This window comes from Pleurodeles waltl, chromosome 2_2 (genome assembly GCF_031143425.1).
Source record: "Pleurodeles waltl isolate 20211129_DDA chromosome 2_2, aPleWal1.hap1.20221129, whole genome shotgun sequence".
Taxonomy (NCBI): domain Eukaryota; kingdom Metazoa; phylum Chordata; class Amphibia; order Caudata; family Salamandridae; genus Pleurodeles; species Pleurodeles waltl.
Window position 1 is genome coordinate 878119380 of NC_090439.1, and position 17348 is coordinate 878136727.

The 17348-nt window shown below is 46.6% G+C and overlaps 1 protein-coding gene across 1 annotated transcript in view; it reads left to right on the top strand.

The window, feature by feature from the left end:
• SPAG1 (sperm associated antigen 1) overlaps positions 1–17348 on the top strand; it is a 697262-nt gene that overhangs the window by 580908 nt on the left and 99006 nt on the right. The window contains exon 15 of the mRNA XM_069220554.1: positions 10595–10736. Within this exon, the coding sequence (XP_069076655.1) occupies positions 10595–10736 (142 nt within the window). The remainder of the gene's footprint in view (positions 1–10594; positions 10737–17348) is intronic.

Sequence of the window (17348 nt, forward strand, 5' to 3'; positions counted from 1 at the left end):
GCAGCTGAGGTTTTGTTCCAGTGGTGAGTCTGATCATCTGCCAACCGAGGCTCAGTTCAGAGAGATTGTAGCCTCCTTGGAATTTCTTTAGGTCTCTCACTGTTGCAGCAATGGTCAGGGGAGGAGGTGGAGCATGGCCTATGTTGCTGTTCTTCAGTGTTGAGGCACCCTATGCAAGAGAAGTGAAGCAGGGAAGAAACAGAGGAGAAAGGAAGCTCCATTCAATTTCCTCCTCAACTGACCACTCTCCTCCCACACCAGTTTTCACCCCTGCCCATGATGAGTGGGAGCTAGGCACTTTTCTGACAAGGATAGGGATTCTGATTTATCCTCTGTCCCATCCACCTTCTTCAGCCTCACTCACCAGATGAGAGATGGAGAAGTTCTACATCAGTCTGTTCTGCACAATTCAAGACTCAAGGCTGATATTTGAATCTTTAATTCTGCTGGCCCCGCGGGTGTGGCTTCTCCCCAGATGGTGCACACTTTACAGCTGGGTTCCCCTTTGTGCCAATCACCCCTCTCTGGGGATGTTGCCTTTGCTGGTCTCCTACTTCTGTGCTATGGCTCTGGAGTACATTGGGAGCCAGGTCTAAAATAGCCACTGCTCCCTCTCTTTGGGAGTGCACCTCAGCAGGAACGATCCAAGGCAGGCAGGAAGCAGAAGAGAGGGATTATGGGGCAGCAGACACAATGTCCCCTTTCTTTGCAGTGTGGTCCCAGCTGCAGACCATGGTGCCTTGGTATAGTCATCCCACTCTGGGAATGTTTTATCCCCTCGCCTTGGTGCTGCACCACAGGTGTGTGTCAGACCACAATTTTCTGAAGGCCTTTGGCCTAGCTCCCTCACCATGGGTCACTCACCAGTGGTGTGGACAGTAAACATAAGAGATGAACAGAGGAGGTAGCAGGTGCTGTTTCACCTTTCCCCATGTTATGGCCCCCTCTACAAGCAGGACCAACTCGATACAGTGAGGCCCTTGGCGGCTCTGCTGATATCACACTTCCTAGTGGGGGAGCCACAACACTATCTCAACCTTGGAAATAGTGCCCTCGAATGGGCCTTTTATCTCCCAACAGTTACTCAGTGGAGGCCATTGTGGATGTGCAACTGTACACAAGGATCTGAAAGAATTTTGTGGGCCCAAGATAAGGGCTTCTTCAAAGTGGAGGTGCCTTGTTGCATGCCAGAGCACCCCTCTCCCTTCATAACCAAATATTTACACAAGGTAAAGTGCTACCCAAATCTACACTGTTACCATCCTTAGTCTTTAATGTACTTTGTACTAACCAAGGACTTGAGGCAAATGGCACAGGTTAGGGACACTCAGAACTAGAACCTACACAGAGACAAACAGTGGTGGTGAGTCTCATTTATTTGTCTGTCTGTATATCCTCCAGTTGCACACCTCCCTGTTTTGGGGAAGAAAGGAGCTGACCTAATATATCCCGCGGAGTACCAGATTGTGGATTTAAGTGCATATAAACACAGAAGGCATCAATAATCCTTCCCAGACATTGTGATCTAGATGGCTACCTTCCAGCACACAGCTCAATATACCTTAAAGTACTATAAGAGTGTGTCTTGGAGTGGTTTCATTTGAGCTCAAATGAGGTGTATGCAATGTCTGTTACAAAGATGTGCTTAATTGTAGTGTTCAGCTAAGAGTTCGGCTCATTTATGTTCTATTCAGACAGTGACTAGTTCTGTGCTGTTGCACATCTGTTCTGTTATCCTGAGCACATAAAATGCCATTCATGTCAGCACAGTTCACCCCCTACTGGGGTTCACAGCAATGGTTATCAGCACTGTCTGTTAATTAAGAATTTCATTATATGCTTCCACTCCTCACAAGTGAAGGTATTTCATTACAATGATAGCCTCTTTCCTAGAAGTCACTGACTTTTACTGATGTAAAACTTTGGATTGCCTTTTTTGCCATCCACAGCGACGGCAAGATAAGAAGGCATTGATGCCCTCCAAATCCCTAGGACACAAGATGGCACTCATAGTATAATGGGTATCACAAGAGTGTCCAGAGGTAGCGCAAAACTGGGGTATTGTAGAGACAAAAATAAACTTGCTACAAACATTCTACTCTATCTGTGCAGTGAACAAAGACAGTGTTTGTGGCATCTGTAGCTGTAGATACAAAAGCTCTATATACTCTTGTCATCTTGTGTTGGGATCAGACATGTACAATTTGTTTTTCTTCAAAGAAATATTTTGAGTCACAGGTATAGTGACTCCTCCTATAACTGGTAATGCGCATGCGCATCAACTCCATAGTTAGTTTTTTCGGCTGCTGGGGTTGGACATGCGTCTCTTGGACTCCAAGTTGATGCCACGTGGCACTATAAGTCAGGGGTGAGGGGGCTCTCAAGTTCTCCTGTCTTGGTAGCCTTCGAACAATCCTTCGGTGCACCAAGTTTTTTTGTTTGCATTCCAGGGGATGGGGGGGGGATCCCATCTTCAGATACATGTCTTCGGGTTCATCGATGCCCTGCTCGGGGATCTGCCCTCCTTTCATCAACTCTCATGCTTGAGAATGCAAGTACTGTAATGGAAAATATGCCCTTTTGCTACTGTCCACCGTGCTATTCCAAATACTTGTGGGCAGATCAACACGCAATTTTGCAACCTCTTCCTGTCCCCCAGAGCATAACAAAGCCTCCTGCTTCCCTTGCCTCACCTTCCTCTTCAAAAAGACTATTCAGAAGAGTTGTGATTTGACTGACACAATGAGCCATAGAGCAACACTGAGGCGGCGATACACCCATCTTCTGGGAAGATGTCAAAGAGGAAGACGCGGAAGGAGAGCTTGAGGTCGAACAGGTTGCCTCCTTCATCCCATAACCCAACTCTCCCTCAAACTCAGAGGTCCAAGATCAGCGGGTCCATGCCTTGTCAGCATCAAAAGGCGACTACTGTGGGTACGAGTTTGCCTCCCTACCCCAACCCCGGGGGCTGAGTGTTGATCCCGCAATTGGGCTTTCGGACTGCCACTGCCTTCCAGCCATGGTCGGCACCATTCTAAGGCAACTGATAAGAGACTTCTAGCTGTAGAGTCCTTGCCTTTGAATTTCGCAGGCTTCAGTCTGGATCAGGTCGATTTTTGTGAGCAGTACCATTGTGCACCACCAGGTGGTCCATGCGTCGTCTGCACCAGGATGACGCAGTACTTATATAGGCACCACCCAGATGTGCTGACGTCTGTTCTTCTTCCACGGCAGCCAGTGCGGAGGAGCTACTCTTCAGTCATTTTTTTGACTGGCTTTTTTCAGTATTTTGTCGACTTTTAGAGGATTTCCTCCTGGTGTGTAGATCATGTCATCTAATAAGACAGGTATCAAGGCCTGTCATCAGGGAATGTCAATGACAGGACCCGCACCTTGCCTGTGGTGTCTGGAGCTTGACCACGACTCGATGTCGTGATTCGATTGCTGCGCCATGCACCCGAAGGCTTTGAGGGAGAAGTCCCTAAAGCTCATGGCGGCCTGCCATGCAACTCCACTTAAATATAGGGCCCCGGTGAGAGGAAGGTCCTGGGACTGGTCGTGGAGCCTGAAGTCATGATTGTCCCACTCCAAGCCCTAGGGACAGTCGGGTACGTTGAGACACAAGAAGAACAGCAAGAAGTCTAAGAGGTCTTCAACTTCACCTTGTCCGTCAGCTGACGAAAAGAGGGAGCTCGACATTCAAGGTCTTGTTCCTCAGAGCCTACTCAGACTATGCACCTTCTCAACATTCCAGGAGTCAAAACGACCCCCCCCTGCCCAGCTGAAGGAGTTTTATGAGGCCATGCTCTTCAGTTTTGGGCGGTTCAACCTCTCCAATGCCCCGCAGGGTCGGATGGGGCGCCATCTGGAACCTCGGCTCCAGTGGGCTCCCAAGGGATCCAATCTTGGATCGGGACCAGCGCCAGTCATCCAACTTGACCTTCCCCAGCATGAGTTCCAATGTGAACATTCCCACTACCATCTGCATTGTGATCCCCGACTCCGACACAGAGAGGTGTTGCACAACGCAGGCAGGAACCTTGCTTCCTAGATCGGAGCCTGAGCCCTATTCCATTGGACTAGGCCTCGGGGAGGATTGGAAGGGGTTGCTGGACCCTGAAGAATACCAGCCCTACAGAGAAGACCCAACTATGGACTAGTGTGAGGGCCTAGATGAAGCCAGTGGACTGGGTACTTCTCGAAATAGTGGTCTGCTTTCTTCCCCTACTGTGGCTATGGAGGAGGGAGCTTCATATGTGATTGTGGAGCGGAGGGCGGATGAGGTCCTTGACCTTCAGTTGCCCTCAGTGGCAGTCAAGACTAACTTCTTGACACCAGTGTTGCAACCAGGACTTTCCTTGTCAGAACTCTTGCTCTTGTTCAGTGACGCTATTACTGACGCCCTGCTGGGGACCTGGTCCAAACCCAACACAAGGGCTCCTGTGAATAGGACTATCACCCGCCACACCACACCAACCCAGGGGACACAAACGTCCACATCCAACACTCTACCCCGGAGAGCTTGGCGGTCCAAGCCTCCACATTCCAATGAGCATTACCTATTCCTGCCCCCACCCCCACTCTAGCTCTCTTGGCCAAGGGAGCTATAGAAGGGTTCTGGTGCTAGAAGTAGGCTGTAGTTGCTATTCCCACTACTTTCTGGTCCCCGAAAAGGACAAGGGCCTTCGTCCTATTTTTGGTCTCCGAACCCTCAACCTCTTCCTCAAGAAGGAGAAATTCAAAATTATCACATTGCCTCAGGTATTGTCTGCCCTAGACCCAGGAGACTGAATAGTAGTGTTGGATTTGCAGGATGCCTATTTCCACATTGCCATCCTGCCTGCCCACAGATGTTACCTGTGGTTTAAGGTAGGCCACGTGCACGTTCAGTTCACCAGCTCCCCTCAGATGTTCACCAAGGTGATGGCAGTGGTCGAAGCTCATTTGTGGAGTTCAAGGATGCCAGTCCTCCCCTATATCGACAACTGGCTGGTGAAGGTTGGCTCACCCCAGGCTGTCGTCTTCCACCTGGAGTTCACTGTCAACATGCCGAAGTCACACCTGACTTCCTCTCAGACACTCCTTTTCACCGTAGCTATTCTTGACACGGTAGTTTTGGGCCAGTCCTACGGAGGGGCAGTCCAGGATATTCAGACTATGATACTGATGTTTCAGCCTCTATCCTGGATTTTGGTGAAAGTAACTCTGAGGCTGCTGGCCCTCATGGCCGCCTGCATCCTGCATGCAATCTCTGCAGTGGAACCTGAAGTTCCAGGGAGCGCAGCATGAGGGAAATCTCACTGACCTGGTCCAGATATCAGAGGGAACTGCAAAAGATCTGTAGTGGTAGCTATTGAACTGCAATTCAATTAGCAGCAGATCGCTGTCCTTCCCCAACCAGAGCTGACTGTGGTGACAAATGTGTCACCCCTGGGTTGGGGCAGCCATCTGGGAGAGGTGATCTAAAGGACTTTGGTCTCCAGTGGACTCAGCTCCATACAAACCTGTTGGAGTTGAGAGTGATGTGCCTGGCATTGAAAGCCTGTAAATTTTCCATCAAGAGAAAGCTGGTTCAGGTGTCCACGGACAACATCGCCATCTAGTATTGCAACAAACAGGGCGGGGTGGGTCATGGACCCTGTGTCAGTAGAGCCTGCGTCTTGGGATATGGTTGGAACATTTTCCTGGTCGTATAACAACTGGTGGGCTCTCTCAGTGCCAGATTGGACGAACCGAGCCATTGATGCCTCACACAGAACAGGAATGGCATCTCCGCCCGGAAGTGGTGCAAAGTCTCTTCAGTGATGAGAAGAATCTTGGTTAAGTCTATTCGCCAACACCGAGAACGCACAATGCGATCACCTCTGCACGCTGGAGTCTCCTAGATGGCTCTCGTACTGAGATTTCATTTAGTCTTGAGTGAAACTCGGGCCTCCTATATGCTTTGCTGCCGACACCACTCCGGCTCGGAGTTCTCAAGAAGGGAAGGAATGACCAGGCCCAAGTCAATCTCTTGGCTCTGGATTGGGTACAGAGATTATGGTATCTCAAACTCCTGAGCATGAGCGTTGGTCCTCCGATCATTCTAACCTTTTGAGAGGATCTCCTGTCATGGTAACAGTTGAGGATACTGCATTCGAATCTGCATGCTTTACCTTAATGCATAGATATTGAGTGGTCACAACTGGCAATTTTTGACCTCCCTTTAGTTTACAGTGTCATTTTGTTGGCCAGACATCCCTCAACCAAGACAGTATACGGCTGCTATTGGGATAAATCTGTGGCTTGACGTACTACCAAAAATGTTAATCCTTTCTCTGCACCTTTGTCTATGGTGTTAGTTGTTATTTTGTTAGCCCGGCAAGGCTTTGCTTTGAGTACAATTAAAAAGTATCTTTCAACCTTATCAGCTTTGTTGCAATTGCCAGATTATCCCTCCCTGTTCAAAGCACCTGTTTTTCTTAAAGGCCACCAACACAAAATCCTCTATCATGCCCCCAAACTTGGTTCTGACCTTTCTGAGGTGCTTGCCATTCGAGCCTCTGCATAGCTGCTCCTTGCATCTTTTAATCATCAGAAGACCCCTAAAAGTGACCATTATATCGGCCATGAGGGTTAGCAAACTGCAGGCTTTCTCTGTGCACCTTCCATACACCACCTTTTCCCAGATAAATTGGTTTTGACAACATATGCCTCTTACTTGCCGAAAAGTGATGACACCCTTCAACGTCCATCAGACCATTACACTGCTTACCTTCTTGGTTCTGTGACTACCTTCGAAAAAGGAGGAGATGCTTTACCGCTCAGACCCGAAAAAGAACATTATTGTTTTACATTGATTGTACCAAAGAGCACTGGGTGGGCAATCAACTCTTCATTGGGGCAAAGAAAGGAAAAGCTGTGCAGGAACTGACCATCTCCAGATGGATTGTACTCTGCATTCAAATCTGCTACGCACTGGCCAAGAAGCAACCCCCTTAAGGCTTGTGGGCTCATTCCAACAGAACCAAGACTGGGACCACTGCCTTAGCTATCGGAGTGCCTGTCCTGGATATCTGTTAGGCTGCTATGTGGGCATCTCTGCCCACGTTTACCAAGCACTACTGCCTGTACAGTCAGGTCTGTTGTGACATACATTTTGCCTGTTTGGTCCTCCAGGACTTCCTAATCTTAATCTGTTTGCAGATGCACCTCCAGGGAGATATTGCCCGAGTATCTATTCTAATGTAAGGAATCTGCGGTTAGAAGTCTCTATCAAATGAACAAGTTATATAACTTTAGTAACACCTCCTCTGGTAGAGTCTGTCTAGCTGCAGATTACTTACCGACCCTCCCATCCTCCCTGCTTCTGCGTACAAATTTTTCCATTTATTGTGACCCTTGTAGGTCCTTAGTGTTTGTTGTGGCTCTGTCCTTATGGCGAGGAAATGTAATCAAAAGAAACTAATCCCAGAGTGCTGGTGTGGCGCCTATAAAGGCATCGCGCACTTCACTTTTGGCACAGACGCAGCCACTGAGCCCATTGATTCCACCTACTGGTGCGCAGAGGTATTGCTCAAGATTTTTCGGTTCCAGTCTGACACCTTGGTAATATTTCAAGGTTAGGAATATGCAGCTACATAGAGTCTCTAGAAGATAAGGTGTTACCAAAGGCTACCCCTCCCAAGCCATGTAACGCCAATTTCCAAGGGGAGAGGGTGTTGCCTTCCTCACCCAAAGAAAATCCTTTGTTCTGCCTTACTCTGCTTGAGCAGGGTAAGCAGCAGGAGGGCAGAAACCTATCTGTGGGGTGGCAGCAGCACGGGCCCGGAAAACCCTAGAAGACTGGCAGGAGCAATGCTGGGAATCCTCTAAGGAGCCCCCACAGTGAATGGAATTACACAACCAACAATATTGAGGTATGATTCCAACATGTTTGATAGCAAATATGTCCAGGTTCGGAGTTACCATTCTGTAGCGGACACAGATAGTGACTTTTCTCTCATTTCCTAACATGTGTATGTCCGTACACTTTGCACTTTTGCGCAGGGCCTTGTTGGTTTTTTCCCCTTTATTATTCCATTGGGGCCTGGAGCTGTTTTCCCTGCTCCTTCTGAGGCAACCATTGCTGGTCTGCCTGCACATTTTTAGTTTTTAATTCGTTCTTTTCCATGCCCTGTGTTCTGTCTTGGCGTTTGTGTGTTGTTACATATCGCCTCTGCTGGGGTACTATCTCATTCTCACTGTGAGAGTGTTTGTATATCATGCTTTCACTTGTCCTTCTACTTTGTCTCTTTTATACGTTTTCCATCACATGTTTTCAAGTTCTCTCTCTGACTGTTTTTTTCGCAGTTTGCACTCCCCTATGGGTGTGGTTGCTGCCTAGTTTCCTGTGGACCCTTTCCTTTACCAGTCCTGACTTAGCGTTTTCCTTATGGATTTGCTGGTCATTTTTTCATGTGAGTAACTTGTCTCTGGTTATTCCTCTGTGTTACCAGGTTGTTCTTTGCAAGACTGGTGTGATCCGTTCGCACCCCTCCTTGGGGTTCGGGGGAGTTGGGGTTCAGGTACTACTGGGGTATCTAATTCTTAGATGGAGAATCTGCGGCTATTTGTCTCTATCAGATGAACAAGTTACTTACCTTCAGTAATGGTTTATCTGGTAGAGACACAGACTAGCCGCAGATTCCTTATCGACCCACCCATCATCCCTGCTTGCAAACTCTGTACTCTTCAGTCAGTAGGGTGTTTTCTAGTTTTGTACATCTCATGACGTGTCTTTTTTTTTCTGGTTGGCATATACACTTTTACTCTGTTTTACTAATTCACTGCCAGTTTCTCTGTGGCTCCTCGTTGTTCTGCAGCTTCAAGTCACTGAAAAAACTGATATCAGTGCACCTGAGGAGGGAATATAGGGACTCCTCTGACATCATGTCCGGGGACGACGTCGCTGCATAGTCGCGCGACGCCCTCTACTGACGCGCAGAGGTACTGCTGAGGAGAAGTTTCTGAATCCAGTCTGGCGCTTCGGGGAGAATTCTAAGATGGGGAGTCTGCGGCTAGTCGGTCTCTCTACCAGATAAGGCGTTACTGAAGGTAAGTAACTTGTTCATCACAGCCAGTACTTACATCATTCCGAAACAAACGGATGCATAGGGCGGTCAAAGCTGGTCAACTGAGGGGTCAACAGCTGCCATATCATATAGAATTAGCCATTTCTATTATTGCGATATAACAACATAAAAAAAGCAAGAAAACAAGCCTGATTCTCGTACACCCACCTTCGCTCCCTTCTGCCAGTTAGAAGCAACTGGACACATGATAATGCTGAACCACATACATCTTCTTGGGCCTATTGTGGGGTGAGCTAAGAGAGGCAGGTTGCCACATGGATACTGTGCCGTTAGGTGCCTCCTCAAGACTCCGCTGTTCCGTTGCACCCCCCATGTTCTAGGTCTGGGGAGCCATGGTCCAGAGGTGTCTCATTTTCAAAACCTTTCAGGATTGTATCCCAGTTGGCTGCAATGGGATTACTTATGCAGTTCTAAATTCTCCTCCCTGTGGAATGCAGTACTTTCTACTTGTGCCCATATAATAAGCGATCGTCTCCAAGCCACCAATGATGGGGAGGCATTTAGTCATCAAAATGTCCAAGTGACCGTATACTTTTTGACCGTATGGTGAAGGCCCAGTATACAAATCTCTCACATGTGTAATGCAGGGCACCCTGTGCAGCGGGCAGTTGAGTCGTGACGCCTTGCCAGTAAAAGTAAAGAGTTGGGCAGGCCCAGAGCATGTGAAGTAGGTCAGCATCAGGCAGATGGCACTGTGAGGACTGTCTGACTGCCTCTTCTACGTGATGGAAATAACGGTTTATATTGGTGGGGTGAGATAGGCCCTGTGTACAATATAGTACATATTCGGAATATAGTCAGATATGGGTGTTGGAGGGGACTTGACCAGGGATTTCTATTAATGCAGCCTATCCTTTGTCTGTGCAGGGGCGGGCCAGGTTGTCCTTCCAGTGGGTACGCAAAGACAGGAGCTGCGGTGCTGTGTGAATGCGCAGCGAATCTGCAAACCAATGTATGAGTCGTCTGCCGGGGCCCATGACATGCAGACATTGTAGGCTGTGGTGTGTAGCATATTCACCCATATGTTACCCAATGTAGCATGCAGTGAGGTGTGTAGAAGTAACTGACCAGTGGCCGTCCGTCATCTGCCTATATTTGATACTCCAAATGAAAAGTGTGAATCGAGTCCACCAGAGATGTTAAGTGCACATTCAGTAATCATGGTGACTCTGATGTGCCAAAGAAAGTATCCGTTCAAGAAGTGTGATAATAGTAACAATACCACTTTGTTTTTATAAAGCGTTTCCTTGGACATTTCTAAGCAACGTAAATTAAGTTTTGCTATTGCTCAGTTTACTGGTTACCAATCTCAGAGCATAGAACGCTATAACTTTCTTGCATATTATGTTATGTTTGCACTTAGTACTGAGCTCTTTGCACAGCTCTGAGTGCCAAATCAGAATCTGTTTTGTTTACAAGGCAAGCAGTGTAATTTTTCAACATTGTATTTGTATGTGTAACATTTTGATCTCGGATTTTAGGTGAGAAAGCTGAAGACATGTTCTTGTCACTCAAAGGAGAAGGGAATGCATTTGTGAAAAAGGCACAGTATAAGCAAGCAATAGAAAAGTATAGCGCATGTGTGAAGTTAAATTCTGAAGAGTGTTCTGTATACACTAACAGGTAAGCCCCTAATCTGGCAAACTTTGAATGGTGTTTTATCTCATCTTGGTATTTGTATTCAATCCTTTTATTCAGATATTACGTTCTGACGTGTTGTGACATGGTTTAATTTTAAGTTAAAATAGAAATGTGCTGTTAATGTGTATTTTTCTTTAATCCACAAAGGTTCTTTATGTATTTCACATTTGGAGAAATCCTTTGATGCAAACCTCTTAGCATCCCTTGCACAAAGACCACAACAGGAAATTATATTGTCCTACATTGCTGGCTGACCTAATGTTATCAGCATTTAATTAAAAGCGAACAGCTCACTCCATCAGAAGTATTCCTGCGCTGAGGCTTAATACAAAGAAGGCGGATAGTGGACAGACCTAAAAGAGAGGTCATTAACTAAAATAGCCAGGTTTTGTATGACTTTTTAAAAACAGTAAAGCTGTGACAAGAGTGAATATGTGAAGGTAACTTATTCCAGTGGTAAAATGCAAAGTAAGAAAAAGAGCAACCTCTGCCTCGAGTAGTACGGGGGGAGCCAGTGCCATGTTAGATGATCTAAGTTTACTGGCTGGCTGGTAAAATCTCATTCATGGCCCCACGTATACTGGACCCTCACCATACAAGGCTCTGTGAGCATGGCACAGGAGCTTAAAAATACTATGGTTCCTAACAGGCAACCAATGAAGGGATCCTAGAAGCAGACCTGCTGAGGTGCTGGATGGAAGATGGCAAACCAGTCAGGCAGCCGTGTTCTGGACCACATGCAGGTGCAATATGAGGGACTCATTTGCTGCAACAAGTAGAGCATTTCATTAGTCAAGGCGACTTGGTATAAGGGCCTTTAGTATGTACTTCCTACAGTTCAGAAGGAACCAGGACAAGGCCTTGCAGGGCACATGAAAGATTCCAACGCAAGTACTACAGATTGCAGTAACTCGACTTGGCATGTTACATTTGTCATCCTGCAGAATACTGAGATTCTTTGCAACTTTATTCAGTAAGGAGGGTTGCTTAAAGCCATGGGCCACCAATCATCGGACCAGATCTGAGTGGCTTTGCGTTTTCCCCCCATTTAGTTGAGGACAGTGCTGTTTTATCCAAGATGCCATAGTACATAGACAGTCACAGAACCTGGCTCTTGTTGCTTCCTGGTTTTTGTCCATTCTAAACCTCCAATTCGGTGTCATCAGCATATGACAGAAGCTCCAGATCGAAAGACCTGGCAACCTTTGCTAATGGGGCCACATAAATAATAAAGGGGGCGGGACTCGGAGAGGATCCCTTTGGCATCCTGCAGGTGTTGCTAACAACCCTTGATTTAAAAGGGGAGATGAATACCACATGAGATTTCTTCCTCTAGAAAGTCCCTCAGCCAGGCCAAGGCCTGTGAGTGAACCCCTATCAAAAAGCCTGTCAAGCAAAACCATATGAGGCCTTTCAAAAGCTGCAGAAAGATGTCATAATGTAAGTGCAGCTGGATTTCTTTCATCTAGGCTGTACCTGACAGCATCAGTGACTGCAAAAAGAGTAGTTTCTCTATTGTGGTCTGCCCTAAAATCTGACTGCAAGGAGTCCATTATGTGGTTCGTCTCCAAGTATTGGTACTATTGCTTGTTGATAATTTTCTCCATCATTTTACAGCAGCAGCAAGATAGAGTGGTAGCTGGAGAGGTTGGCAGAAACAGCGTTTTTTTCTTAAATGAGGAGACATGGGCAAGTACTAGGCTATTTTTAGTGAAAGATTAAAGAGATCGGTAACATGTGGCACAAAGATAAGAAAGTGGAAAACAGATGGACTGGCCACGAATTGTCAGGAGACCCAGACTTAATTGAAGAAAGCAAATCACCAACGTCTTCTGGTGAAACTGGCAAACCTTCCCTCCTGACACAATGCTTCAGGAGGTAGAAGTAGGAGCCATGCATCGCAGTGTAGAGGCTCTATCTGGCAGTCTTAATCCTCATATATTTTATTAATTAATGTGAAAATAGGATGACAATGATTAATACCGTTCAGGGGAGGCAGGGGTCGATAACCAGCAAGAATTAGACTGTACATTTTTTAAGGTATTAAAAAATCAACTTTTATAGCGTATCAGCCAAGAAACTAGTAAGATGTTTATGATAAATGCTTTGTGAGCATTTGTGAGAGTCTGTCAAAAGCTCTATCCAGCTTCTTGCACCCTTGCTTCTCTCTTCCAAAGTCATCACTGTACCATTTGGTCTGGTGTTTATGTTACCTTGTTTTAAATGATTTAAACGGGGCCGCAATATTCATGGCATTAGCCAGGGACATATGATACATTGCAGAAAGACCTGAAATTGTAAACCGGTACGGAAATTGACATGATTCATTTGTTTCCAGGGACGAAAAGCGAGTTAATGATCCAGTATTGGATCTTTCGTTAATTCACATGCTTGAACCATCCCCGTCGTCGAAGTGGGAGTCCCACGTTAGCCTAAAAAAGCAGTAAGTAAGAACATCCATAGGATATAACGCTAGTAAACTTAAACATATAGTCTATGAATGTTCTTTTGAAAAAAGAACCAAACTTGACCTATGACCAATCATGTGCCAGCACCCTCTAGAATATTCCCAAAGGAGGCTCCTTTCCTCAGATTTTCTACCACACGTCGTGTGAAGGGAGTCTCCCTGAGCTCTGCTCAGTTTTTTCCTTTCAGAACAACTTTCTGTCTCAGCTGATACTTTCAAGAAAAGCCTTTTTCACCCTTGTAAGACCTGTGGCAAGAAAAAGCTCCATGTGGATGATCCACATAAAGATAGTCTGTACTGCCAAAACAGGCTCCTTCCCTCAGATTTTCTAGCACCAGAGTGAAGAGTATAGCCTGAAAAAAGGAAGGTGAGCCTCAAAGGGGAGGAGGGTGGGTCACATGCTTTATGAAAGATACCAATACTGGATAACTGTAGTTACAGGTAAGTAACTTGCTTTCGTATCCAGTATTGGATCTTTCTTAAAGTCACATGCTTGGATCGGAATAGCCAGCAGTACTCACAATCACTGTTATGCCCATAGTGGATTGTGTGTGTAAGCATTCCAGCATATATCTATCTATCTATCTATATACATAGTCAGACAATAATTGTGCAAGTGTTAGAAGCAATTGTATACATACATTCAAAAGAGCCTAATCTTAATGAAATAGATGCCCTAGAACCGCCTGTCCCACAGCTGAATTGCTCCTTTGTGCCGATTCTTAACAGTAATGCTGCGTCAAAGAATGTGTAGTCTTCCACATTGCAGCTTGGCATATCTTGTCTAAGGTGATGCCTTGAACCAGAGCAACTGATGTTGAGATTGCTCTTGTAGAGTGTGCTTTAGGCCAGCTGGTTAGTGGTTTCCCACTGGCGCATGATTGGTCATTGGTCAAGTTTGGTTCTTTTTTCAAAAGGACATGGGGAGGCTATATGTTTAACTTTGCTAGCATTTTAGCCTATGGATAGTCTTACTGCTTTTTTAGGATACCGTGGGACTCCCACTTCGACGACCTTATCAGGATGGTGTTACCAAATATTAGGTCCAACATGTGTTGGATCCCAAACATTTTGTGTCAGTTCAACTCTTCCCAGATCTGCTATTAATGATATAACTTCACTGTTTTCTGTGTGTTTCCTGTGGTAGTTAAATTCCCCAAGCAATAAACAATTATCAGCCCCAATAATGTAGGAAGGAAGCAAATCTAACATCCATAAACTGAAATTTGTCTTATATTCAGGTGGGCGATAAATTAAAGCCCCTTTCCATGTGTTATACATAGGGGTCTCTAATTTAAATGTCTCCAACTGTATGGAAAAATCGGACCCAATAATGGAGGTATTTAGAGTATTAGTAAAAATTATTGAGCAAGTTTCGTTGATAATAAAAATGTCGAGAGATCAAAAGGTACAACATGTTCGATGGCATGTGTGACTGTAAATACACATGCTTTGCATAATCCTGCCATCTAGTGTTGGGTTCGGAGTGCTGCAACTTGTTTTTCTTCAAGAAGTACTTTCGAGTCACGGGATCAAATGGCTCCTCCTCATTGATACTGACTATGGGCATGGAGTCCATTGTTAGATTGTTTTCTGTCCGTCATCGGGTTCAGACATGTTTTACTCGCTCTGTATTGCACTCGCTCCAGGTCAAGATTCTCTTTACGTCTTTCCTCTGCATTGACGGTATTGTATTTTCAACTGCGCTTTCCCATTTTACACCTGGTCTGTCCGAATAAAATTTCAACCGCGCCCCATTCAGGGTGGGCCTTGCCTGGCCTCGGGCCTACCTCCACGTGGCATAGAAGACCAGGATACCCTGATGGAACGAACGCCATTACGATTCTGCCCCCAATGCCATGCCGAGTTTCCACACACTGATCACCGCCACCTGTGTAATCTCTGCCTCTCACCAGATCACCACAAGGCCTTATGCGACATGTGCCGATCGTTTTGATCCTAAAAGACCCTTCCTGACAGACGAGCTCACAGGCTGGCAATGGAGCAGTCATCCCAAGGGCAGACCTTAGATATTGTCGGTGAAGAACATGGAAAGGAGGAGGCTTTCTCCATTCAGGACTCGGACTCCGATCTTCAGTCTAATATTGAGAGCCAGAACATTACCCCAGCGCAGCCTGTGAGCACAATTACCCCTCCTCCCTCCGCAAAGACTTTAAAAAAAAGCCTCAACAGAGGTCGCTGGACCACCACTGCTCTCGGGCCATGGTTGGTCACAGAAGATTGCTTCGCCCACCACGCCTTCTGGCTCGGCTCTGAAAGCTGGCAATATTCTGACTATGTCTTCCATCTCAACTTCCTTTACTTCAGGCCGAATGACTACAGGCAAACCTTCGACACCAACAACTTTGGCACCAAGTGGCAGCAGCACATCCACCGTTTCAGCAACGAAAAAGGTCCATCGCCCCAAAACTTCGGTACCAAAAGGTCACACCACGGTTCTTTGGGACGGATGTAGTTTACCCAGTTCTCCAGCACATCATCTCCCATTGAAACCATCCTTGAAGCCATGGACACTAAGCAGCGCCAGCTTAAAACAGAAAGCACCCCAAACACATTATTGCTTCCCCATCCACAACTCTGAAAAGGAGATTTACTTTACAGGAGGCCCTAGACACCTCACCTCCTCCTGAGAAGACTCATAAGGACAAAGCTGCCACTCTTGCAGCCACAACTCATCCTACTCCTCCACCCCCGCTTCCTAATTGCCCTCCGCCTGCCTCTCTACAGCAGGAAACTTTTCTCCACAAGGTTCACCTCTTTATACTGGGATGGGCTTAGGAGATATACAACAGGACCCGTACTCCTGGGACTTTTATGATCTGCATCCTCTTATCTCTACTGATCATGATCTTTACCCTCCAGGCCTCTCTCCTCCAGAGGATACCACCAGCTATCAGCAGGTCATTGCCAGGGCCGCTGACTACCACAGCGGCCAGCTCCACAGGTATCCTATAGAGCATGATTTCTGTTCAACACCCTCACATCAACACACAGGGACATCTGGTACCTCGCTATGCTGCCAGGGATGCTTCACCATGCCAAAGACATCTTCAACAAGCCTGTCTGCCCAAAAATAATTACACCTAGGGTGGACAAGAAATATTAACTTCCCCCTTCTGATCCACTTTTCATCTGGTCTCAGGTTCCACCAGATTCCACTGTGGCTACCACCACTAGAATGAGGGCTAACAGTCAGGCTACTGGGGACACCCCCCCCCCCCTCAACCTGACAAAGAAAGTAAGAAAATTTACACAGCAAGCAAACAGGTAGCTGCACAAGCCGCCAATTAATGGTGTGTTCCCAATTCGCAGGCTTTAATTTCATGCTATGACCTGGCTCGATGGGCTGAGATGGAGGAACTCCTCCAATACCTCCCAGAAGAGCACCGTAAACGTGCACAGCAAATAGTTTCAGAAGGTCAAACAACTGCCAACAATTCAATCAGGTGCACATTAGATGCAGCAGCCACAGTCACATGGAGGGTGAACACCAGTGTCCTGCTCAGAAGGCATGCGTGGCTCAGACCCTCTGGATTCAAGCCAGAAGTGTACAGCAAGCTGTGCTTAATATGCCTTTTGATAAGGAGCACCTCTGTGGTCCCCAAATTGACTTCACCCCTGACAAACTTAAAAAGGATTCCGGCACAGCAAAGGCCAAGGGAGCCCTACAGTCCCAAGCACACATGGTTTTTTTTTTCACCGCCCAATGTACAGGTCATCCACAAAATCTGACCAATCGGCCTCAAAACATAAACCTCATCCTCCTATTTCACAGGCTCTTTTAGAGGAACATACAAAGGAGACCATTCCAGAGGGAGGGGCGAGACCACCACCACCTGTGGCTCACCCTCCTCAGCTAAACACTGACTACCTACAACTCCCCACTCCTCATTCCACTGTGTATGGGGCACACCTCCAACTTTATCACATTCAATGGACACACATAACATCGGACCTTTGGGTCCTCTCCATTGTCCAGCATGGTTATTGTCTGGAGCTAATTCAACACCTTCAAACATTCCACCTTGCAGTCACAAACTCGCAAGAGAGAGCACCTTGCTCTCCTGAAAGAAGATGTCCAATCTTTACTTCTGAAAGGGCCAAAA